General features: G+C 41.6%; 1 protein-coding gene across 1 annotated transcript; it reads left to right on the forward strand.

Annotated features, from left to right (window-relative positions):
- The first annotated feature begins 1,298 nt into the window (after positions 1–1,298).
- LOC115172188 (GTP cyclohydrolase 1) lies at positions 1,299–25,591 on the forward strand. Its single transcript, XM_029729348.1, has 6 exons — positions 1,299–1,853; positions 8,277–8,386; positions 10,344–10,399; positions 23,000–23,031; positions 23,427–23,511; positions 24,951–25,591. The coding sequence occupies exons 1-6, from the start codon at positions 1,490–1,492 to the stop codon at positions 25,075–25,077; spliced, it is 774 nt and encodes a 257-aa protein (XP_029585208.1). The 5' UTR covers positions 1,299–1,489; the 3' UTR covers positions 25,078–25,591.
- Positions 25,592–25,812: the final 221 nt, after the last annotated feature.

Below are 25,812 nucleotides of genomic sequence, written 5' to 3' on the forward strand. Positions count from 1 at the left end.
TTTCCTAACTATTTTTATTTAAAAAAAAAGAAAAACTATTGAGGAAAAACACTGAAATATAGAAGTGGTGTAAAGTACTTAAGTAAAAATACTTTAAAGTACTGAAGTTGTTTTTGGGGTATCTGTACTTTACCATTTATATTTTTGACTATTTTTACTTCACTACATTCCTAAAGAAAATAATGTACTTTTTACACCCCAAAGTACTCGTTACATTTTGAATGCTTAGAAGGACAGGAAAAGTGTCCAATTCACACACTTATCAAGAGAACGTCCCTGGTCATCTCAACTGCCTCTGATATGGTGTACTCACTAAACACAAATGCTTTGTTTTTAAAGGATGTTGGAGTGTGCCCCTGGCCAACCATGAATAAAAAAGCAAGAACATGGTGCCATCTGGTTGGCTTAATAAGGAATTTGAAATAATTTATACTTTTACTTTTGATACTTAAGTATATTTAAAACCAAATGCTTTCAGACTTTTACTTGAGTAATTTTCTATTAAGGCCTCTTTACTTTTTCTCAAGTATGACAATTGCTTACTTTTTCCACCACTGGAAATATACACCTTTTCCAAAGATTGACATATGAATCAACTCAAGTAATCTTAAATCTACTTTTGACATTGTTTATTAAATGAATACATGATGGCATATTACGTAGTAGATTCCCTGAATAGTGTATATCCTCCAAGTGAACTACCTGTGGCATATTCGGATCCATACAGAATTTGAGTGTTCTGGATAGCCTGCTTTTTCATTTGCTACATACTTCAGTCTAATTGGTGACAGATGTTCATGCGAATATTCTAAATTCTGCATAAAAACATGCGTTTTCCCACCAGAGATGTTTTTGCATCAAATTGACCACTAAAAGATCACCTTGTCAACATTTGGAAAGTTTACTGACAAATATTCTGTTAACATCAGGCCTTTTATTACATTTTTTTTTATCTGACATGTACTTTACTAGCATAAAAAGGTTGGATGGAAACCTTGTTAGAGACTGCCATAATTGAAGTGACCTCAAAATGAGAGGCATTGGCCAAAACAGTCATCAGTGATTGGATCATCCCTAACCAATCAGAGTACCAAAGCCAATGACGAATTTTCAAAACGCCCAACCCATTGGTTTCTGGAACCAATCAGACGGTCTAGAAGAGATTTTCATTCTCAAAACCATCAGGGAGGTACTTAGAGCCAGACTCATTCCAGAGAACATCCGTGGGCGAGGAGAACATTGGCTTACATACAACTGACAGAACGTGACGTACACAAAATGCTCGCCCAATAGAAATGCACGAGGATTATATCGCTTATAAAGCCATGGGGTACCAACGTCTGAGAGTGCTTCATGTACTTTGATACATTCAGGTGACGGCAGTGTACTCTGCAGGTGGTGCGTTCAGAAACAAAGCTGCGTCCATTAAGCGAACACACTGGAAAGCGCATCCTCCATTAGTGAAAAGACCTTACGTCAATTCTGAACTATGGAGCGCTCAAAACAGTGTCACGACAATGAAGCTGACAGTAAACCGACAACGAACGAAAGTTCTATAAACGGACACTTAGTAAAAAAAGACAACCGGATCTTGGTAGGCCTATCTCAAGGGACAGGGACGGCGGGTGAGGCGAGTTCGCAAACAGGGTCCTCAGTGGTAGAGGTCTGGAAGCATGAGCGCACCCGAAGTATGGAAGACAACGAGATGAACTTGCCTAGTCTTGCGGCTGCCTACACCACTATTCTCCGGGGGCTCGGGGAGGACCCGCAAAGACAGGGACTTCTAAAAACTCCGTGGAGAGCCGCGACAGCCATGCAGTTCTTCACCAAGGGCTACCAGGAGAAAATCATAGGTGAGTCAGTCGGAATGCCCTTTTTCCCAAGTTGTCAACACTTTCCTATGTTGTAAAAAAGAAAGTGACATGGATAACCTTAAAACTAAGCCTTTTAATTTACCTGAAATATAGACATTTAGATGTAATTTACTTAGGCTACTGAACTCCAATCAAGAAATCTGTTTTGGGAGGAGAAATATGCAATTTATCTTGCTGATATAATATATACTGTACCAGTCAAAAGTTTGGACATACCTACTCATTCAAGGGTGTTTTTTAATTTTTACTGTTTTCTACATTGAGGAATAAGTGAAGACATCAAAACTATGAAATAACACATGGAATCATGTAGTAACCAAAAAAGTGTTAAACATATCAAAATATATTTTATATTTGAGTATCTTCAAAGTGGCCACCCTTTGCCTTGATGACAGCTTTGCACACTCTTGGCATTCTCTCAACCAGCTTCACCTGGAATGATTTTCCAACACTCTTGAAGGAGTTTCCACATATGCTGAGCACTTGTTGGCTGCTTTTCCTTCACTCCGTGGTCCAATTCATCCCAAACCATCTCAATTGGGTTGTGGTCGGGTGATTGTGGAGGCCAGGTAATCTGATGCGGCACTCAATTACTCATCTTCTTGATCAAGTAGCCCTTACACAGCCTGGAAGTGTGTTGGGTCATTGTCCTGTGGAAAAACAAATGAAAGTCCCACTAAGCGCAAACCAGATGGACAAAAACCCTTGAATGAGTAGGTGTCCAAACTTTTGACTGATACTGTATATATACACACTTCTTACGTCCTTAGCCTATGGTCAGGTATTTCAGAAGATGCTTAGTTGCACATTCAATTAACTTAATTGTTTTTTTGTAAAACAATGTTCAGTGTAAGAGCTACAGATTCTTATTTAGAGCTGTGCAGTACAACATTTGAAATCATTATTGGCATTGGAGACAGGATTCACTCAAATGACCATAGTATGTGATTTAGAGCAGTTGAGTACAAAATAGTACATCAAGAAAGAAGGCTGCACAATCTCTGTTCAGTGTACATTCATAGACAAGTAACCTTACAATAAATATGTTTCTAATATTCTCAGTTGATGCACTTTTCCCCTCATCGGTCTGTGAAATCCCGCTTTCTACACAATACCTCTATCTCTGTCCATCCTTACGAAACGGTTCACGTGCATATCCAGGCTCAACAAGTCCCCTGGTCATCCTTACCAGACTTTATTGGTTCTGTTCTCCACGGTTGGGACTGTTTTAGTGGTGGAGCTGCCCCTCGCAGTATTATTACCCACCCACCAAAAACCCATCTGGAGTTGGTTTCGCGGGGAGCACTTTGAGGTTCTGTGTAATATGTTTGAAAAGACACATGGAGAATGTGTTAGTGACACTCATCCTCCCTAGCTGAAAAACATGCATCTTGGATAACTTGAGAATGCTTGGACCTTGTCTGGTCTATATGGTCTCAATGCTCTTTCCCCCCTGTTTGAGGTGTTGTGGGAGTGGTATGGAAATGTGAGGGGCCAAACCAAACAGTAAATCCAGCAAAAAATGAAGAGTCACGATGAATCACGAATGTGTGTGTGTTCAGGAGCACTGAAGCAAGTGGTATTCTCTCCCTTTTTGGATTGGCTCTTATTCTGCACCACCACTTTGTTTAAATGTGTAATGTCATTGAGTTGAAGTTTTCGAAGAGCTGAATAACTTCTATGGCCAGTTTCACAAACCCAGATGAAGCCTGGATGAAAAACAAAGGAGAATCTTCATTCAAAGTGCTTTTTAGTCCAGTAATAGGTTTAATCAGATTGCGGAAAAACCGCAATAGGTGTCATATTCGTCACAGGGAGCCTGTGGATATATGGATATACACTACAAAAGTATGTGGACACCCCCTTCAAATGAGTGGATTTGGCTGTTTCACCCATACCCGTTGCTGACAGGTGTATGACATCGAGCACACAGCCATGCAATGTCCATAGACAAACATTGGCAGTAGAATGGCCGTACTGAAGAGCTGAGTGCCACCTTTCCAACAAGTCAGGTTATCAAATTTCTTCCCTGCTAAAGCTGCCATGGTCAACTGAAAGTGCTGCTATTGTGAAGTGGAAACTTCTAGGAGCAACAACAGCTCAGTCGCAAAGTCGTAGGCCCACACAAGCTCACAGAACGGAACCTCAGAGTGCTGTAGCGTGTAAAAATCGTCAGTCCACGGTTGCAACACTCACTACCGAGTTCCAAACTGCCTCTGGAAGCAACGTCAGCACAATAACTGTTTGTCGGGAGCTTCATGAAATGGGTTGAGCAGTGGAGATGTGTTCTCTGGAGTGATGAATCACACTTCACCATCTGGCAGTCCGACGGACAAATCTGGGTTTGGCAGATGCCAGGAGAACGCTACCTGCCCCAATGCATAGTGCCAACTGTAAAATTTGGTGGAGGAGGAATAATGGTCTGGGGCTGTTTTTCATGGTTTGGGCTAGGCCCCTTAGTTTCTGTGATGGGAAATATTAATGCCACAGCATACAATGACATTCTAGACGATTCTGTGCTTCCAACTTTGTGGCAACAGTTTGGGTAAGGCCCTTTCATGTTTCAGCATTATAATGCCCCCATGCACAAGGTGAGGTCCATACAGAAATGGTTTGTTGAGATCGGTGTGGAAGAACTTGACTGGCCTGCACAGAGCCCTGACCTCAACCCCATCGAACACCTTTGGGTTGAATTGTCGACGGCGAGCCAGGCCCAATCACCCAACACCAGTGCCCGACCTCACTAATGTTCTTGTGGCTGAATGAAAGCAAGTCCTCGCAGCAATGTTACAACATCTAGTGGAAAGCCTTCCCAGAAGAGTGGAGGCTGTTATAGCAGCAAAGGGGGACCAACTTCATATTAATGCCCAGGATTTTGGAATGAGATGTTCGACGAGCAGGTGTCCACATACTTTTGTGTATTTGTGAGTGTGAGACTGTGGTTGCTTGCACATGCCATGTGTGTTTCGTGTGTCTGTTTGTGTGAGCAAATAAGTGACTCGTTTTATGAGTGCCCAGGGCGTACAGGATGTCAGTGTGAATAATGCAGGGCTGAACTGGTCGGTCTTACTTTATAGGGTCTTCTAACTCCAACAGTGGACAATCTCTCACTCATCCACACACGCACTTAGTTTCTACACATTCTCAGTCACAGAATTTCCATTAAAATCCCTCGATGCTGACCCAGACTTTGTCATTTCTGTGTGCTAATAAAAATAATGACTCGTGTTTGTTACGCAAGACGGCATGTGTTTAAAAAAAAAAAAAAAAGGTTCGTAGTGGAATGGAAATCTAGCCCTTTGAGGCTCACTGTCCTTATTATTTTAATATAGTGCATTATAACATTTTGTTCATAGGGAATTATGACTAGGCTGTATAATTCCTTATCTAGTTGCTTATTAATTGCTTATCTAGATGCTTATGAGCAGTTATTAGCACCTATGTCATGCATTATTATATATTGTGCATATAATGCATTATGAAGAGGGTATTCATAGGAAGTGTTACTTTTCATTTTTCGGTATGATGATATGAAGAGGGTTCATGTTACTTCTCATTTATGCATTATGCTATGTGCTTATTATGCATTAGGGAGAAGGTATTCATAGGAAGAGATGCCATTCATGTTTATGTATGATGCTATCAACACATGAGATTCCAAGAAAAGCCTGAATGGCATATCCTTCATAACTGCATTTGAAGGCAGTAAGCAATATGTATACGTCACTTTCGAGCGAATCACTTTTGTCAAGTCGTTGACCATCGTTGGTCACCGCCTTTCAAAGTGTTGCTTTATAGGTATAAAATTGTCAGACTTGCAGTTTTTGATGAAGTCTCCTTCGAGTTGGTGCAGTTGCTTCTCACCAAGTGCACCATGCAGCCATCACCTGCATTGTGGGATGCACTATTTGTCAACCAATCATTAAGGTATTTCTTTCTCATTTAGGTGTTGATGCGAAGGGGCAGGGGGAGGACAGCACTGCTACAGGGGATTGAGAGAAAGGTAGTGGGGGAGGAAGGGAGAGAGGAGAGAGAGAGAGAAAAGGGGAGAGGGGGATAGAGAAAGCAGGTTGGCCACCAGTGCTCTCAACCCCTAACAATTTGTAATGTAGCCATAGTGACTGTGTGTGGTTTTTGTCTGAGATGAGTTGATGCTGATTTGATTTCCTGTTCTTTTGCTGTGTGTGTGTGGTGGGGGTGTTTGTAGAGAACCAGACTGGTGAGGGGCAACTGCTCTCTGAACATCTGCTGCCCTCAGGTTGGTGAGAGGAACTGGGGACGGTGCTCAATTCATCAGTAGAGCTTTACTGGAAAAACACACTGGGCTGGGAGAGAGACATTTGGAGTACTGCTTGAGTGGAAAACCCAAACAGTAGCACCGTTCCTTTAAGCACTGTCAAATATTATCATCGATGGACAGATAACAATGTTTAGAATGACTTTATTTTAACCTACTGAACGTGTCAGAGAGCAGTGAATCTATTGAAGACCGTTACCTCCTACTCTTCAACTTCAATTGTCAATAAAGAAATCATAATATTCTAACAGTGATTTGAAATCGGCATTTGTTCATTTTGTTTTAACCAGTCTAGTGAAACTGCACTTGATATTCTAATAATTCTTATCCTATACATCAGCCATACTCAACTGACGGACCGTGGTCTAAATCCTGACCCAGAGCAGGGTCAATACAGACTGCAGGTCCCAAAATAATCATTAAAAAATAAAATGTTTAAAAAATAATATATTTGTTTTATCAGGAATTCAGTCAAATCTCATTTAATTTGTCACATGCGCCGAATACAAAGGGTGTAGACTTCACTATGAAATGCTTGCTTATGAGCCCTTCCCATGGATGCAAAGCAATGTTTTTAATTTCCTGGCAGCCTATCTACTGAGGTTGGGTTGGAGGGGGAGGTAAAGTTTCCATGGTAACATGGAGTGAGCAGACGGTCTGACTTGTTGCTTTAGGGTCCTGCCTTGTTGTGGTTTTGCAACTTGTCTGTGATAATTATTATAAAAAGAAAAATAGTAACATGAGGAATAAAGTACACAAGAATGAAGCTATATACAGGGAGTATCAGTACCAGATCAATGTATGAGGTATTTGAGGTAGATATGTACATGAAGGCAGGGTAAAGTGACTAGGTATTAGGATAGATGATGATATAATAATAATAAATAAACTGAGTAGCAGCATGTGTGTGTGTGTGGTATTTTGGGTGAGAGTGTCAGCGTGGTGTGTGTGTGTGTGTGTACACTGTATAGAATCTGCAAGATTGGGTCAATGCAGATAGTCCGGCTAACCATTTAATTAACTATTTAGCAGTCCTATGGCTATTTAGCAGTCTTATGGCTTGGGTGTAAAAGCTGTCTCGGAGCATGTTGGTCCAAGAGCTGATGCTACTGTCCAGGAAACGGTACCAGAGCAGAGTGCGCAGTCTGTGGTTTGGGTGGCTGGAGTCTTCGGCAATTCTTCGGGCCTTCCTCTGACACCACCAGATATAGAGGTCCTTGGCGGCAGGGAGCTTGGCCCCCGTGATGTACTGGGTTGTCCACAACACCCTCTGTAGCGCTTTGCGGTCGAGGGTGGTGCATTTGCCATACCAAGCAGTGATGCAGCCAGTCAAGATGCTCTCGATGGTGCAGCTGTAGAACTTTTCTTTCAGCCTCCTGAGGGAGAAGACTGTGTGGGGGTGTATGGACCATTTTTAAGTCCTTAGTGATGTGGACTTTCTCATAGTAATTGAGTACCCCTGTGATACATTAACATTTTGCTAATTTAGCAGAGTGACAATCAGCATATAGGCCTAAACATGCATTTTCTGACTTTTAACAAACACTATGGCCTATGATGAAACTATTACTGTTGTTGTTAGTTTAGCCTGTGATCTCATTGCCATAGCGCCCAAACCGGCTGCTGCTTGTACAGACAAGTGGCAAAACCACAACAACAAGGCAGGACCCTAAAAGCAACAAGTCAGACAGTCCACTCACTCACCATGTTACCATGGAAACTTTACCTCCCATTCCAACCCAACCTCTGTAGATAGGCGGCCAGGAAATTAAAAACCTCCGTCATGGAGAAGCATCGCAACAAACAGATAAAAACCCATGGATTTATTTGAACAATTATATGAGCTCCGCTAGGAGAGAAAATGAAATAAAATGACAAACAGGAAGAGCGGTAGGGCTATATGGGAGTCGAGATGTAATTACAATGTTTGCCAGATAAAAACAGCAGGCTTATGGAATGGAGGTAGAGTGAATGATTAGGTTGCCGAGGGCTGTCTGGTCTCGTCTGTTGTGCGTCTTGTTAAGTGTCTCGGAGCTGTATGGCGTCGACTCGATGGGCCTCGCACTCATCCGTCTCACTCACTCTTTTTCTCTTTGCTTCCGCAGACGTGCTGAACGACGCAATCTTTGACGAGGACCACGACGAGATGGTGATCGTAAAGGACATTGACATGTTCTCCATGTGCGAGCACCACCTGGTGCCCATCTTTGGAAGGGTAACCTATTTGCACCCCAGACCCACACCAGTCCACGATTCACAATCTCCAATTATGGGGAATCTCTTCTAGGTTGGATCCTGCAATAAATCAACACAATAAAAAATAAAGGTTTATACACGTTTAACTCAGCGAAAGTGCTTCTCAGGCAATCTTGTTCACAACAAGGAGTAGACCTACTTTCTATATTACCTTGGCTTGCATGGTTGATTTTTATACATTTATACATTTTTATACAATTGTGTGCAAGGTTGAAGTTGTAGGCCTAATTCTGTGGCTGAGGTGATGCCACAATTTGAAATAAAATTAGTAGGCTACTGTACTCTCACGCCTAATACCCCACTGCTAAACACCCCAAATAAGTGCCCCATATAGAAACATCCTCAGGGGCACTGATAAGGCCTTTGTCCACTGAGCCTGTAATTGAGCCCAGCTGTGATTAAACTACTGGTAAGGAAAAATGGCCACTGGCACTGACCAAGGCAGCATTCCAAATGGCACCGTATTCCCTGTATAGTACACTGCTTGTACTATATTGGCAATAGGATGCCATTTGGAATGCAACCCAAATCAACTGAAATCCTGTCAGTGGGGATTCAAGTGAGACACGGTTGCCTTTTGTAAATTCTCCTGTTTTGACATTTTAGTACTGTAGACCTAGCATCCTCCCCTCTATTCTCCCCTCATCTTACCCTGCAGGTATTTGCCATTTAAGACCAAAGAGGGAGGCCATTGATCCTTTCATATCCTTTTCACGATAGCAAGTGTTATGCACTCTCTCTGGACACATACACACAATGGTTGTTTTTGTCTTTGTGGTGTGTGTTTGTTTGTCAGTGGCTGGCTGTCAGGCCACATTACTCCCGTTCACCTTATTCCCCCACTGATAGCTCCCTGTTGTCATCACAAGTGCCAGTCACCTCTTATCCACACACTTATATATTTCTCCGCATCTATCTGAGCCGATCGCTGAGCGCTACAATGACTCACCAATTTCTGCCCGTAAGGTCAGGGCTAGATTTTTCTTTTTTTTTTTTTTTTTTTTAGTGTGTCCAGTCAGTTGTCTTTTAACGCTTTTAGTGTCTCTTATCACCTCACAACAAGGTGGTATTTGTTTTCGTTGAGCTATGCTGTTAGGCCTACTTTTACACCACATACCTTTTGAAAAACCATGATGCCCATTATCTGAACCCCACTTTTAATCAAACGTGAATCCCTTTTTTTTTTTCCAAAGTGAATTGAGTTTCTTATTTTTCTTCATTTTTTTTATACACCCTGTTCAGAAATGCATTTTTATCACAACATAGCAAAGAGGGAGAAAAGAGGAGGGGAAATCCTTGCATTCATGCCCTTTCTCTCTGCCCGTTTCAGCACATTGCTGCTGACATTTGAGTGGAGGGTGGGTGGGGAATGGGTGGAGAGGGGTCATTTAGCCTTCCAGTCATATGCAGTAGCAGGCTCACCAGCTGGATGGGGAGTAGAGTCTAGAGCTCAATCCTCTTCAGGGCTTTCATCTGCTGCTTATTTATCCTTACCTCCCCTTCACTTCTCCGATGGCCTTTAGATAAATGTTGCTTTTGTCTTTGCTTCTTATGATTCATATCTTTCCCACGCAGCAGCCCATCAAGGTGGAATGGAAAGCAAATGTTCAGCTTGCCTTCATAACGTGATGAGAACTTGTTGAGGAGAAATGTTTTCGCTCACTTAGCTAATGCCTAGGCTTTAGCTCAGCGGGCTAACAGTCTTATTATACACAAAAGACATGGGGTGGAATCCATTGAGTCATATCCAGCCCACTTCAAACACTGAGATATATACTGTACATTATCATGCCAGTTGGGTCTGTTTGGCAGTGCAGAATTTGGGACAACATGATTTACTGTCTGTTGTGAATATGCTATAATGCGGAACTTTGCCATCATTTAATGGCAGAATTGGTCTCTCTTCTCTCCCCCAGGTCCATATAGGCTACCTCCCCAATAAGAGGGTGCTGGGCCTCAGCAAGCTGGCCAGGTAAGGGTATGGAAAGTGTAATGGTGTATTTGCTATTGTGATATGAGAGAAATGTAATGGATGTCGCAAAAAGCTTAATTTTTCGATTGCAGTAAAATTATTTTGAACAAAGGGGATAGTGTACAAAAGACTTGCCTTAACAGCCTTCTTCAGTGTGGATATTGTTAGCTATTGAAGTTCTTGCCGGTATACCAGGGAACCGCACCAAGGTATGGAATTCCTATGACAAAAAATTTTAACAGTAGGGTTGGATATTGGGAAATTGGAGGGATTGGGATTACCTAGACTCAATCCATGTGTGCAGTATTATATACGAATATGTAATCTGTTCCTAGACAGTCCTTCAGGCAATACAGTACAATATTGTCACCTATTAAATAATAGGAACTACAAAACGGTGATGAACTAAGAGGCTGACTCATGTTGTAGCCCAGAGAGCTGGACCTGGGTTTAGTAGGTTAGCTATACATTAGCTTCTACAGTGTAGCGTTCGTGTAGCATAGCTTTAGCATAGCGGTAGAGTTTGCTGTGAGGCTGTTTAGGTGGAGAGGCCACTCAGGGTGGAACCTAAAGCTGATTAGGAGTGTGTATGTGACGAGAGGATTCTGATCCCATCTGACCCCAATACCTGAGGCTTAGCCCCTTTCACTAATACATACTCTTACTTCCATTCCCCACCCATGTGGCCATGGTGTCTATGCCACACGCAGCTACGCAGGCACACACATACATACGCTCATACACCAGTGCTCACCATACAAAACACAATACCAGCAATACTTTTATTTTTGAAAGAGTTACTTTTGTTTTGGAGAGTACACTTCAGGTAATTGCGCTGGCATGTGTAGCGGTAAAAACTGTTTTACGGGCTCCTGAACAAAAATATTGTGCTAATCTTTTTTTTGTACATAATGTTTCTGCCATTGTTTCCTATGACCGAAAAGAGCTTCTGGACTTCAGAAATGTGATCACTAACCTCCGATTTGGATGAAGAATTTTACTTCAATGACCTACTTCTCAACCAGGACCAGGCCCTAATCCCAGACACTCAAAAGAGGAAAAAACGTTCCCTATAGAGGCCGACGTGGGGGCACTCTGATGAAACCACAGCAGAGAGTGAATAAACCACCCCTACCATCTGTTCTATCTGCGAATCACTGTAGAACAAACTAGACGAGCTCTGTTTGAAACTATCCTATCAACGGGACCTGAAGAACTGTGGCTGAACGAGGACATGGTTATTATAAAGCTAGCTAGTTTTTCTATGCATCGGCAAGACACTCAAGGGTGGGGTGTGTGTCTTTTTAGTTCTATTTTTTTTTGTGATATCCAATTACAATCTTGTCTCATCACTGCAACTCCCCAACGGGCTGTTAACAAAAGCTGGTTCGTGATCTCTAATATTAAGGAGTTAGAATAACTCATGATAAGCTGTAGACCATACTATTACCCAGAGTTTATTTATATTTTTCGTAGCTGTCTATTTACCACCACAAACAGATGCTAGCACTAAGACCGCACTCAACGAGCTATATAGTCAACAAGAAAATGCTCATCCAGAGGCAGCGCTCCTCGTGGCCGGTTATTTTAATGCAGGAAAACTCAAATCCATTTTACTTAATTTCTACCATCATGTCGCCTGTGCAACTAGAGGGGGGGAAAAAAACTCCAGATCACCTTTACTCCACAAACAGAGACTCATACAAAACTCGCCCTCCATTTGACCATAACTCTATCATCCTGATTTCTGCTTACAAGCAAAAACTCAAAGGCAGTACAAGTGACACGCTCAATTTGGAAGTGGTCCGATTAGGTGGGTGCTAAGCTTCAGGACTGTTTTGCTTGCACAGACTGGAATATGTTCTGGGATTCATCCGACGGCATTGAGGAGTGCGCCACATCAGTCACTGGCTACATTAATAAGGGCATCGACGATGTCGTCCCCACAATGACAATACGTACATACCCCAACCAGAAGCCATGCATTTCAGGCAACATCCGCACTGAGCTAAAGGCTAGAGCTGCCGCTTTCAAGGAGTGGGACACTAACACGGACACTTATAAGAAATCCCACTACGCCCACCGACCAACCATCAAACAGGCAAAGCGTCAATACACGACTAAGATTAAATCCTACAATACTGGCTCTGACGCTCGTCTGATGTGGCAGGGCTCGCAAACTATCACGGATTACTAAGGGAAACCCAGCCATGCGCTGCACAATGACACAAGCCTACCAGACGAGCTAAATGCCTTCTATGCTCGCTTTGAGGCAAGCAACACTGAACCATGCGTGAGAGCACCACCTGTTACGGACGACTGTGTGATCACGCTCACCGCAGCCGACGTGAGTAAGACTTAACCTGTTTAACATTCTCAAGGCTGCAGACGGATTACCAGGACGCGTACACGGAGCATGCACTGATCAGCTGACAAGTGGCTAAACTGACATTTTCAACCTCTCCCTAACTCCGTCTGTAATACCCACATGTTTCAAGCAGACCACCATAGTGCCTGTGCCCAAGAACGCCAAGGTAACCTGTCTAAATAACTATCGCCCCATAGCATTATCGCTCCATACCATTAAATACTTTGAAAGGCTGGTCATGGCTCACATCAGCAACATCATCCAAGACCAATTTCTGAAAATGTTAAATAGTGAAACATTAGTCTTAAAATCTTTTTAGATAAATTATTTGGTGACGTGAATATGTTTAGTATAATTTTATTAAAACACACTGTTTTGCAATGAAGGTCTACAGTAGCCTCAACAGTACTCTCTGGGTGTAGCTGGAGGACAGCTCGTTTCTGTCCTGCTCTGGGTAGATTGACTTCAATACAAAACCTAGGAGGCTCATGGTTCTCACTCCATTCCATAGCCTTACACAGTAATTATGACAACTTCTGGAGGATGTTCTCCAACCTATCAGAGCTCTTGCAGCATGGACATGACATGTTGTCCACCCTATCAAAGGATCAGAGAATGAATCCAGTACTGAAAGCATAAGCAACAGCTAGCTAGCACTGCAGTGCATAACATGTGTTGAGTAGTTGACACAAAGAGAGAGAAAGACAATAGTTGAACAGTTTTAAACAAATTTAAGGAGAAGCGAGAGCAAGAGAGCTAGCTATAGTTCATAGCATTTTTCACTTAGATGCACTATGAAGTAATGTCTCTGCCTTTTCCTGGTTGCTAAAATTCTAATTAACACTTTACTTGACACCGAGTCGTTATTATTATTTTTTATTATTATTTAACTAGGCAAGTCAGTTAAGAACAAATTCTTATTTACAATGACGGCCTACCCCGGTCAAACCCTCCCCTATCACGGGCGATGCTGGGCCAATTGTGAGCCACCCTATGGGACTCCCGATCACAGCCGGTTGTGATACAACCCGGGATCGAACCGGGGTCTATAGTGACACCTCTAGCACTGCAATGCAGTGCCTTAGACCACTGTGCCACTCGGGAGTCATAACCATGTCATAACAGCTGACAACTTGTCATAACCTGTCATAATATGGTCATACCACTCTCATGACCCACATTTTGCGTTATTGTATGGCTGGTTATGACGCCCACATAAGTGTCAAAACCCACATTTATAAAAAAATAATAATAATCCCTGCCAAGAACTTTCCTTTCGTTTCTTAAATCCTTTATTTTCTGCATTTTTTTAAATAACTTGTAGAAAATACACTTTATGACACTGTCATGAAGCATTATGACCATCCTGTGTCACTTTACTTGGACTAAGAAAATACACTATGACACTGCATTATAACCATCATCATATAAGCCAGATACCCTCCTTTTGACTGATATAAGGGCGCCTTGTCTTGCTGCTGAAATCTGCTCCTGCATTCATCCCAGTCATCAGCAACAGAGCATTAGGGTACAGTAGGTGCATGTCTGACATCAATGTGTGCGCAATTGCAATTACTTTCGGTGTTCGAAAGTAAAAGACACAAACAAAACTTCAGAACGGGAAGCAATAGAAATAGCGCTCATAGAACAGATCTACCCTTTCTTAGACTTGCTTTCAATGATAATGACAGATCTATACTGGGCAAAAATATAAATGCAACATGTAATGTTGGTTCCATGTTTCATGAGCTGAAATAAGCGATCCCAGAAATGTTCCATACGCACAAAAAGCTTATTTCTCTCATTTTGCGCACAAATATGTTTACATCCCTGTTATTTCTACTTGGCCAAGATAATCCATCCACCTGACAGGTGTGGCATATCAAGAAGCTGATTAAACAGCGTGAAAATGCTGAGGACAATAAAAGGCCACTCTAAAATGTACTGTTTTGTCACACAACACAATGCCACAGATGTCTCAAGTTTTGAGGGAGTGTGCAATTGTCATGCTCACTGCAGGAATGCACATCAGAGCTGTTACCAGAGAATTACATGTTAATTTGTCTATCATGAGTCGCCTCCAACATAGTTTTAGAGAATTTGGCAGTACATCCAATGGGCCTCACAACCGTTGACCACAAGTAACCACGCCAGATCCTGCTTCACCTAAGGGATCGTCTGAGACCAGCCACCTGGTCAGCTGATGAAACTGTAGGTTTACACAAACTTTCAGAAACCATCTCAGGGAAGGTAATCTGCGTGCTTGTCCTCACCAGCGTCTTGACCTGACTGCAGTTTAGCTTCGTAACCGAATTCGATGGGCACTCGCACGCTGGAGAAGTGTGCTCTTCATGGATGAATCCCAGTTTCAACTGTACCGGGCAGATGTGTCATCATGCGGGCGAGTGGTTTGCTGATGTCAATCCTGTGAACAGAGTGCCACATGGTGGGGTTATGGTATGGGCAGGCATAAACTACGGACAATGAACACAATTGCATTTTATCGATGGCAATTTGAATGCGCAGAGAAACCGTGACGAGATCCTGAGTCCCATTGTCGTGCCATTCATCCGCCGCCATCTGTACACCAATTCCTGGAAGCTAAAAATGTCCCAGTTCTTCCATGGCCTGCATACTCACCAGACATGAGCATATTTTGGGATGCTCTGGATTGACGTGTACGACAGCGTGTTCCAGTTCCCGCCAATATCCAGCAATTTAACGTAGCCATTGAAGAGAAGTGGGACAACATTTCAAGGGACACAATCAACAGCCTGATCAACTCTATGTGAAGGAGATGTCGCGCTGCATGAGGCAAATGGTGGTCACACCAGAAACTGACTGGTTTTCTCATCCACGCCCCTACTTTATTTTTTAAGTATCTGTGACCAACTGATGCATATCTGTATTTCCGGTAATGTGAAATCCATAGATTAGGGCCTAATAAAAATGTAAATTGACTGATTTTCCTTTTATATGAACTAAGTAATTCAGCGTTAATATTTTTGTTCAGTGAATAACACACACTTCTATGTGAATTTGGTTGGGTCGCCCAAAAAGTTTTATATATTGCAGCTGCATTCGCTAGCTAAGTAACGTTAGCTATCAAATTTCGCTTGCTCAAACAGATAGTGATGCCTTGTTAGCTAGCTGCCTATGACTATCCAACACTGGAACTCTTCCAAGTCGAGGTAAGCTTTTTGTTCTATTAATTTATAGCAACCCGGGCTCGCCAGTGTAACTGCTTGCTGTACACTGTACTGCATGATTGTAGCGGGTTTACTAACACGTTAGTTCTAGTAGATACAGTTGAAGTCGGAAGTTTACATACACCTTAGCTAAATACATTTAAACTCAGTTTCACAATTCCTGACATTTAATCCTAGTATAAATTCCCTGTCTTAGGTCAGTTAGGATCACCACTTTATTTTAACAATGTGAAATGTCAGAACAATAGTAGAGAATGTTTTATTTCTTTCATCACATTCCCAGTGGGTCAGAAGTTTACATACACTCAATTAGTTTTTGGTAGCGTTGCCTTTAAATTGTTTAACTTGGGTCAAATGTTTAGGGTAGCCTTCCACAAGCTTCCCACAATGAGTTGGGTGAATTTTGGCCCATTCCTCCTGACAGAGCTGGTGTAACTGAGTCAGGTTTCTAGGCCTCCTTGCTCGCACATGCTTTTTCAGTTCTGCCCACAAATTTTCTATGGGATTGAGGTCAGGGCTTTATGATGGCCAGTCCAATACCTTGCTTTTGTTGTCCTTAAGCCATTTTGCCACAACTTTGGAAGTATGCTTGGGGTCATTGTTCATTTGGAAGACCCATTTGCGACCAAGCTGTAACTTCCTGACTGATGTCTTGAGATGTTGCTTCAGTGTATCCACATAATTTTCCCGCCTCATGATACCATCTATTTTGTGAAGTGCACCAGCCCCTCCTGCAGCAAAGCACCCCACAACATGATACTGCCACCCCCGTGCTTCACGGTTTTGATGGTGTTCTTCGGCTTGCAACCCTCCCCATTTTTCCTCCAAACATAACGATGGTCATTATGGCCAAACAGTTCTATTTTTGTTTCATCACACCAGATGACATTTCTCCAAAAAGTACGATCTTTGTCCCCATGTGCAGTTGCAAACCGTAGTCTGGCTTTTTTATGGCGGTTTTGGAGCGGTGGCTTCTTCCTTGCTGAGAGGCCGTTCAGGTTAAGACTCGTTTTACTGTGGATATAGTTCATTTTATACCTCTTTCCTCCAGCACCTTCACAAGGTCCTTTGCTGTTGTTCTGGGATTGATTTGCACTTTTCGCACCAAAGTATGCTCATCTCTAGGAGACAGAACACGTCTCCTTCCTGAGCGGTATGACAGCTGCGTGGTCCCATGGTGTTTATACTTGCGTACTATTGTTTGTGCAGATGAATGTGGTACCTTCAGGCGTTTGGAAATTGCTCCCAAGGATGAACTAGACTTGTGGAGGTCTACCATTTTTTTTCGGAGGTCTTGGCTGATTTCTTTTGATTTTCCCATGATGTCAAGCAAAGAGGCACTGACTTTGAAGGTGGACCTTGAAATACATCCACAGGTACACCTCCAATTGACTCAAATGATGTCAATCAGAAGCTTCTAAAGCCATGACATAGTTTTCTGGAATTTTTCAAGCTGTTTAAAGGCACAGTCAACTTAGTGTATGTACATTTCTGACCCACTGGAATTGTGATACAGTGAAATTATCTGTCTGTAAACAATTGTTGAAAAAATGACTTGTGTCATGCACAAAGTAGATGTCCTAACCGACTTGCCAAAACTATAGTTTGTTAACAAGAAATTTGTGGAGTGGTTGAAAAAATTAGTTTTAATGACTCCAACCTAAGTGTATGCAAACTTCTGACTTCAACTGTATGTTGACTATGATGTTAGCTAATATGGTGAGAACGATTTAGCGGTTATGGCATGAAGGTTTGGCTTAGTGTTTTTTTTTTTGGGGGGGGGGTCACAGACTAGCGAATAGATGTGAGAAGGAATTATACGACGAGCAAAGTGATCATACTGTTTGTATGTGGCAGCTATTAAAGTATACTATTAGGGGTATATTCTTTTGAAAAACGTTTCTTAAATGGAAGCGAACGAAACGGCGATAAACACAACTGAATTTTCATCTGTTTGGACTAATGATTACACCCTAGATCAGCTAAATGCAGGTGAGTTTGTGCAAGGCATTTTTGAATATGTCGCTGTATGTCACCTTGATCACTAAAAGATTTTCTCTCGACCAGTGCACCTACGTTGTAAACTGTTATTTGTAAGCTAGGTTGTAGCAACCTCATGATGGGTATAGGGAAAATTCAAGTATTATGTAGCATAAACCTATCGCTGTTACATTGAGCTGTGTGAATGGAATATGAATCAGTCATCCAATATGCTGTAATAGAAATAAGGCCAGGTAAAAAACTTTTTTTTATTTATTGTTAAGGTCTTAGCTTAGGTGTTAGAAAGGCCCAAAAAATGGTCAGACTCCAGCCACCCAAGCCACAAACTGTTCTTACCAATGCACTAAGTCTGGAACCAACAGGAACCTGAACCGTTTCTACCCCCAAGCAATAAGACTTCTAAACAAGACTGCTAAATAGCTAAACAAATGGCTCCCTGGACTGCCTACATTGACCCTTTTTTGCATGAACTCCCTTTTGCACTTTATTCCATTCCAGACATTCCAATGAGCCCATCCTCCTATAGTCCCCCCCCCCCACCAGCCTCCACTGACTCACACATACTTACACTGACACCCAAACACATACACTACCGTTCAGAAGTTTGGGGTCACTTAGAAATGTCTTTGCCCATTTTAAAATAACATCAAATTGATCAGAAATACAGTGTAGACATTGTTAATGTTGTAAATGACTATTGTAGCTGGAAACAGCTGGTTTTTAATGGGATATCTACATTGGCGTACAGAGGCCCATTATGAGCAACCATCACACCTGTGTTCCAATGGCACATTGTTAGCTAATTCAAGTTTAGAATTTTAAAAGGCTAATTGATCATTAAAAAAACCTTTTGCAAATTATGTTAGCACAACTGAAAAATGTAGTTCTGATTTAAAGAAGCAATAAAACTGGGCTTCTTTTAGACTAGTTGAGTATCTCGAGCATCAGCATTTGGGGGTTCGATTACAGGCTCAAAATGGCCAGAAACAAAGAACTTTCTTCTGAAATTCTTGTTCTGAGAAATTAAGGCTACGAGAAATTGCCAAGAAACTGAAGATCTCGTACAACGCTGTGTACTACTCCCTCCACAGAACAGCGCAAACTGGCTCTAACCAGAATAGAATGAGGAGTGGGAGGCCCCGGTTCACAACTGAGCAAGAGGACAAGTACATTAGTGTGTCTAGTTTGAGAAAGACGCCTCACAAGTCCTCAACTGGCAGCTTCATTAAATAGTACCCGCAAAACACCAGTCTCAACGTCAACAGTGAAGAGGCGACTCCAGGATGCTGGCCTTTTGCACATTCACCCTCTGAATGGCATGCATGCGTACATACACAATCCATGTCTCAAGGCTTAAAAATCCTTCTTTAACCTGTCTCCCCCCCTTCATCTGCACTGTTTGAAGTCAATTTAACAAGTGACATCAATAAGGGATCCTAGCTTTCACCGGGTCAGTCTGGAATGGAAAGATTGTGTTCCTAACGTTTTGTACACTCAGTCTATAGCCATGTTGTTTTTATTCGTTATTCACTGTATTTATTCCTCGTGTGGCTATATTTTTATAAAAAATATCTTTAACTCTGCATTGTTGGATATGGACCTGCAAGAAAGCATGTCACCTGTTAGTCTACACCTGTTGTCTATGAAGCATGTGACGTATACAATTTTATAAGAATTGAGCTCTGAAAGGCGTTGCACCCAAAACCTCCAAAATGTGCTTCATTGAGATGGATGCAACAGTTTTATTCCTTCATGTCGACGCATCCGGCCATTTTGAAAGTCTTCGTAATCCACTTGTTCTGTGGCATTTTGCTGAGCCAAGTGATAGGAGAGGTCATGTTTGTAAAAGAGCATTGGATCAAAGGGGAAGGGATATCAGGCTATGATGAGGCTAGCGTGATCCACTGCTCTGCTACTCAGATTGACTCACTGGAGGTTGGAACTTGCAACTGGTTGTCAGTGTAACTGCCACAGAATACCACACACACTCCTAGAAAAGCACCAGAATTTGATCTCTTTTCTTGCTGAGAATTTTCCTGCACAGCAGGAAATTAAAACTTGTAGTCTATTCAAGGTTTAAAAAGGCTTCTAAAGTTTAATTTCTACTTTAAAATGTCAGACTTGATTTCCTCATACGAAAAATGTATCAACCGCTACAAAAAAATGTAAATTATCATTCACATTTCCTGCTGTAGTAAACTGGCTAAAATTAAGTTCCTACATCTGTATGCACAGTGGCTTCAGAAAGTATTCACACCCCTTGACTTATTCCACATTTTGTTGTTACAGCCTGAATTTAACTTTTATTACATTTAGTAAAAAATAAAATTACATTAATTAAAAATGAAAAGCTGAAATGTCTTGTCAACTATTTAACCCCTTTATGGCAAGCCTAAATAAGTTCAGGAGAAAAAATGTGCTTAACAAGTCACTTTTTTTTATACCTTTTATTAAACTAGGCAAGTCAGTTAAGAACAAATTATTATTTACAATGACGGCGTACCCCGGCCAAACCCAGACGACGCTAGGCCAATTGTCCGCCTCCCTATTTGACTCCCAATCACGGCCGGATGTGATACAGCCGACGCATAATAAATTACTTGGATTGACGCTGTGTGAAATAAGTGTTTAACCTCACCATGATTTTTGAATAACTACCTCATCTCTGTTCCCCACACATACAATTATCTGAAAAGGTCCCTCAGTTGATCAGTGAATTTCAAACACACATTCAACCTAAAAGACCACGAAGGTTTTCCAATGCCTCACATATAAGGGCACCTATTGGTAGTTACAAAAATAAATAATTAATAGCAGACATTGAATATCCCTTTGTGCATGGTGATGTTGTTATCAATTACACTTTGGATGGGGTATCAATTCACCCAGTCACTACAAAGACACAGGCGTCTTTCCTAACTCCGTTGCCATAGAGGAAGATAGCTGTGTAACAGTATTTCTTCCGTTCCTCTCCTCGCGCCTACCTGGGCTTGAACCAGGGACCCTCTGCACACATCAACAACTGACACCCATGAAGCATCGTTACCTATCGCTCCACAAAAGCCGCAACCCTTGCAGGGCAAGGGAATCAACTACTTCAAGGTCTCAGAGCGAGTGACGTCACCGATTGAAACGCTACTAGCATGCACCCCGCTAACTAGCCAGCCATTTCACACCAGTTACTCACCCCCCTTTTGACCTCCTCCTTTTCCGCAGCAACCAGTGATCCGGGTCAACAGCATCAATGTAACAGTTTTGCTTCTGCCCCGAACCAGGGAACCTCTGCGCACACAGACAACAGTCACACTCGAAGCACCATTACCCATCGCGCCACAAAAGCCACGGCCCTTGCAGAGCAAGGGAAACAACTACTTCAAGGTCTCAGCAAGTGACGTCACTGATTTGAAACACTACTAGCGCGCACCCCGCTAACTAGCTAGCCACACTGGTTTACAACCGCTCAGGGATTTCACCATGAGGCCAATGGCGACTTTAAAACAGTTACAGCGTTTAATGGCTTTGATGGGAGAACTGAGGATGCATCAACAACATTGTAGTTACTCCACAATGCTAACATAATTGACAATGACCAGAAAGAAGTCTGGACATAATACACATTTTCCAAAGCGTGTCCTGTTTGCAACAAGGCACTAAAGAAATACTGCAAAACAATTGGCAAAGCAATTCACGTTTTGTCCTGAATACAAAGTGTTATGTTTGGGGCAAATCCAATATAACACATTACTGAGTACCACTCTCCATATTTTCAAGCATAGTGGTGGTTGCATCATGTTATGTGTATGCTTGTAATCTTTAAGGACTAAGGAGTTTTTCAGGATAAAAAAGAAACGGAATGGAGCTAAGCACAGGCTAAAACCTGGTTTTGTCTGCTTTCCACCAAACACTGGGAGATTAATTAATCTTTCAGCAGGACAATAACCTAAAACACAAGGCCAAACCTACACTGGAGTTGCTTACCAAGAGGATGGTGAACTTTACGTAGTGGCCAAATTAGTTGAATTAAATCTATGACAAAATCTGAAAACTGGTTGTCCATCAATGATCAACAACCAATGTGACAGAGCTTGAATAATTTTGAAAAGGAGAATGGGCAACTGTTGCACAATCCAGGTGTGGGAAGTTCTTAGACATAAAGACACAGCTGTAATCACTGCCAAAGGTGCCTCTACAAAGTATTGACTCAGGGGTGTGAATACTTATGAGATATTTCTGTATTTCATTTCTAATACATTTGCGAAAAAGATCTAAAAACATGTTTTCACTTTTACATTATGGGGTATTGTGTGTGTGTGTGTGTGTGTGTGTGTGTGTGTGTGTGTGTGTGTGTGTGTGTGTGTGTGTGTGTGTGTGTGTGTGTGTGTGTGTGTGTGTGTGTGTGTGTGTGTGTGTGTGTGTGTGTGTGTGGTTGAAGGGGGAAAAAATGTATTTATCCATTTTGAATTCAGGCTGTAACACATGTGGAATAAGTCAATGGGTACGAATACTTTCTGAAGGCACTATGTTGACTTGGGGCTTATTTAAACCAAAGACATTGCAGAATGTACACAATAAAAATAGCACTTTTTTACCCAATATTCATATTAAATCACAACATTTATGGGTCCTGAAGAAACACTAGCAGATAAATTCCTATTACTGATAGATGCATCCAAAGATCTCCCAAAGTTATTGTGTATGCAAAAATTATTTATAATCAATGCTGTGATGGATTTGATTGAGTCTGTTCTTTAAACACACAAATTACAACAGCTCTTAGAAACTTCAACCTGTCCGACCCAATACAAATCAAATTATTTGACCGACACTGTAAAATGTGACCTCTGTTGTGAAGAGCTCTCATGTCTCTTTCTAGTTTCCACTCTGTCCCTGAAGAATGTGTAATCTCTCTTTGACAATGTAAGCCTCTTTGCCTCACTGTAAATCTTACCACTTGGGTGTTCTCATGTAATGAAAGGTTTTTTTTTTCCCCCCCCAATGCCTTTTCCCCTAATCTCTCCCCAGGATTGTTGAAATCTACAGCCGTCGACTGCAAGGTATTTCCAGACATAACAATCAATTTATACTTTTGAGAGTTGATGGACAATAAAGTGAACTGCACCTAGAGTTTTTATTGTCTCAAAGACAATATTTGGGTATTATTATTTTTTTTAGGACTTTATCAAAGTTGCACTTTGTCATTCGTGTATACTTACACTGTAATTACTACAGTAACTTATTAATTGCATTAAAATTCAAATAGTGCATTTATTTTTATTCCCACATTGTTCTTTTTCGAGATGGTCAGTTGGTTGACAGCCTGGTAAGTGTTGTTACTTAGAACAAACGGTAACCTGCCATGAACCTGCCATGTCATGGTCGATCATGTCAGATATCATGTTTGACTTTGCACTCTGACTTGGACCGTGTTTATCTGTCTGTTCTCTTTCAGTTCAAGAGCGGTTGACCAAACAAATCGCTGTGGCGATCACTGAAGCTCTGCAGCCTGCCGGGGTGGGCGTCGTCATTGAGGCAACGTATGTCTCTTTCTCCCTTTCCCCTCACCACTGATATTAAGAGCCCCATACAAACAGACATTTAAAGATGCACTATGGAAAAATGTGGCTTGAATGTTAGCTGTATGGTGTATACACATTCATATTAACAAATCCTTAGTTTTAGGAAAACAATGTGCCCTTTCTCTTCCCAATGAGGTAGTTTCTGGACAATATCTGTCCATTTAAGGCGACCCTATTTGGTTCAAGTCTATCCACAGAGGCAAAAGTCCCTTATTGCCAATGCAGTAATGTCAGTCAAAACACAAACACACATAAATGAAACCAACTATATTGTGCAAGGTCATATCTGGACAATCTTCAATGCGTCACTAACAGGACATTTCTCATACACCTACAGCTGCAAGAAAAAGTATGTTAACCCTTTGAAATTACGTGGATTTCTGCATAAATTGGTTATCAAATTTGATCTGATCTAAATCACAACAATAGACCAACAGTGTGCTTAAGCTAATAACACACACATTATTGTATTTTTCTTGTCTATATTGAATACATCATTTAAACATTCACAGTGTAGGTTGGAAGAAGTATGTGAACCCCTAAGCTAATAACTTCTCCAAAAGCTAGTTGGAGTCAGGAGTCAGCTAACCTGGAGTCCAATCAATGAGACGAGACTGGAGATGTTGGTTAGAGCTGCTTTGCCCTATAAAAAAATCACAAAATTTGAGTTTGCTATTCACAGGAAGCATTGCCTGATGTGAACCATGCCTTGAACAAAAGAGATCACAGAAGACCTAAGATTAAGAATTGTTGACTTGCATAAAGCTAGAAAGCGTTACAAAAGTATCTCTAAAAGCCTTTATGTTCATCAGTCCACGGTAAGACAAATTGTCTAAAAAAGTCCTCCCATGAACACCATTGTTTAGTGTTTTACGTATCGTAGACTCGTCAACAGAGATGTTAGCATGTTCCAGAGATTTCTGTCAGTCTTTAGCTGATACTCTAGGATTCTTCTTAACCACATTGTGCATTCTGCGCTGTGCTCTTGCAGTCATCTTTCAGCAAAAGCACAGCGCAGAATACTCAATGTGGTTAAGAAGAATCCTAGAGTACCAGCTAAAGACTTACAGAAATCTCTGGAACATGCTAACATCTCTGTTGGCGAGTCTACGATACGTAAAACACTAAACAATGGTGTTCATGGGAGGACACCACGGAAGAAGCCACAGCTGTCAAGAAAACACATTGCTGCACATCTGAAGTTTGCAAAAGTGCACCTGGATGTTCCACAGTGCTACTGGCAACATTTTCTGTGGACAGATTCAACTAAAGTTGCATTGTTTGGAAGGAACACACAACACTGTGTGGAGAAAATCCAGGTATTTCCAAAGGGTTCACACTTTTTCTTGCCACTGTATAACGATGCATTTTGTCTCTCCTCCATTCTTCCTGCATAGTCACATGTGCATGGTGATGAGGGGGGTGCAGAAGATGAACAGCAAGACTGTGACCAGCACCATGCTGGGGGTGTTCCGGGAGGACCCCAAGACACGGGACGAGTTCCTCACCCTCATCAGGAGCTGAGAGGGACGACCGGCCCACAAACCTGCTGCACAGCCCAACTCAGATCCACGCTCCCTGTCGCCTGGTTGGAGCAGCAGCCGGCACACAGCAATTTCTGTACGAAGCCTACAGTCCGGGCTTGGTGGGTGTGTGTGCGTTGTGTGTGCGTTTTATTCCATCCCTCCACCCCCTTCCAAATCATCACATGGTCACATGACATAGCCGTGTGTGTACATGACAATCTTACTTAATGCTGTCTGCCAGGTGGAAGGCTTAACCTAAAAAAACACTGGCTCAATGATTAGTGTTTTATGGTTGCTTAATTTTGTCCTTTATTTTTTTATTTACTTTTAACCAAATTGAACTACCAATTACAGTAAAGATACTTACACCTACATAGAAACATCCTAATATTGAAAACAATTTATCAATCTTTTTTTACTTTGATCCTGATATATTTTTGCAATATATTTTTATCCATATAAGCTAGGACCATATGTCAGTTTTTGAATAAAACCCTATCTGTAAAGCTGAAGCATTATAGATTCCGCGATATAAATTTAAAGGTAATTTTGCGTTTGAGCCGACATACACTGAGTGTAAAAAAAAAAAAAAAAATTTTTAGAGCTGCTTTTTCCATGACAGACTGACCCGGTGAATCCAGTTAAGATATGATCTGTTATCGATGTCACTTGTTAAATCTACTTCAATCAGTGTGGATGAAGGGGAGAAGACCGGTTCAATAATTATTTTTAA

The sequence above is a fragment of the Salmo trutta genome, chromosome 33, assembly GCF_901001165.1.
Source record: "Salmo trutta chromosome 33, fSalTru1.1, whole genome shotgun sequence".
NCBI lineage: Eukaryota > Metazoa > Chordata > Actinopteri > Salmoniformes > Salmonidae > Salmo > Salmo trutta.

Coding starts and splice junctions, on each gene's coding strand:
- LOC115172188 (XM_029729348.1), top strand. CDS start 1,490: ATGGAGCGCTCAAAACAGTGTCACGACAATGAAGCTGACAGTAAACCG. Junction 8,387..10,343: donor TGGTGCCCATCTTTGGAAGG/GTAACCTATTTG, acceptor TCTCTCCCCCAG/GTCCATATAGGCTACCTCCC. Junction 10,400..22,999: donor GGCCTCAGCAAGCTGGCCAG/GTAAGGGTATGG, acceptor ATCTCTCCCCAG/GATTGTTGAAATCTACAGCC.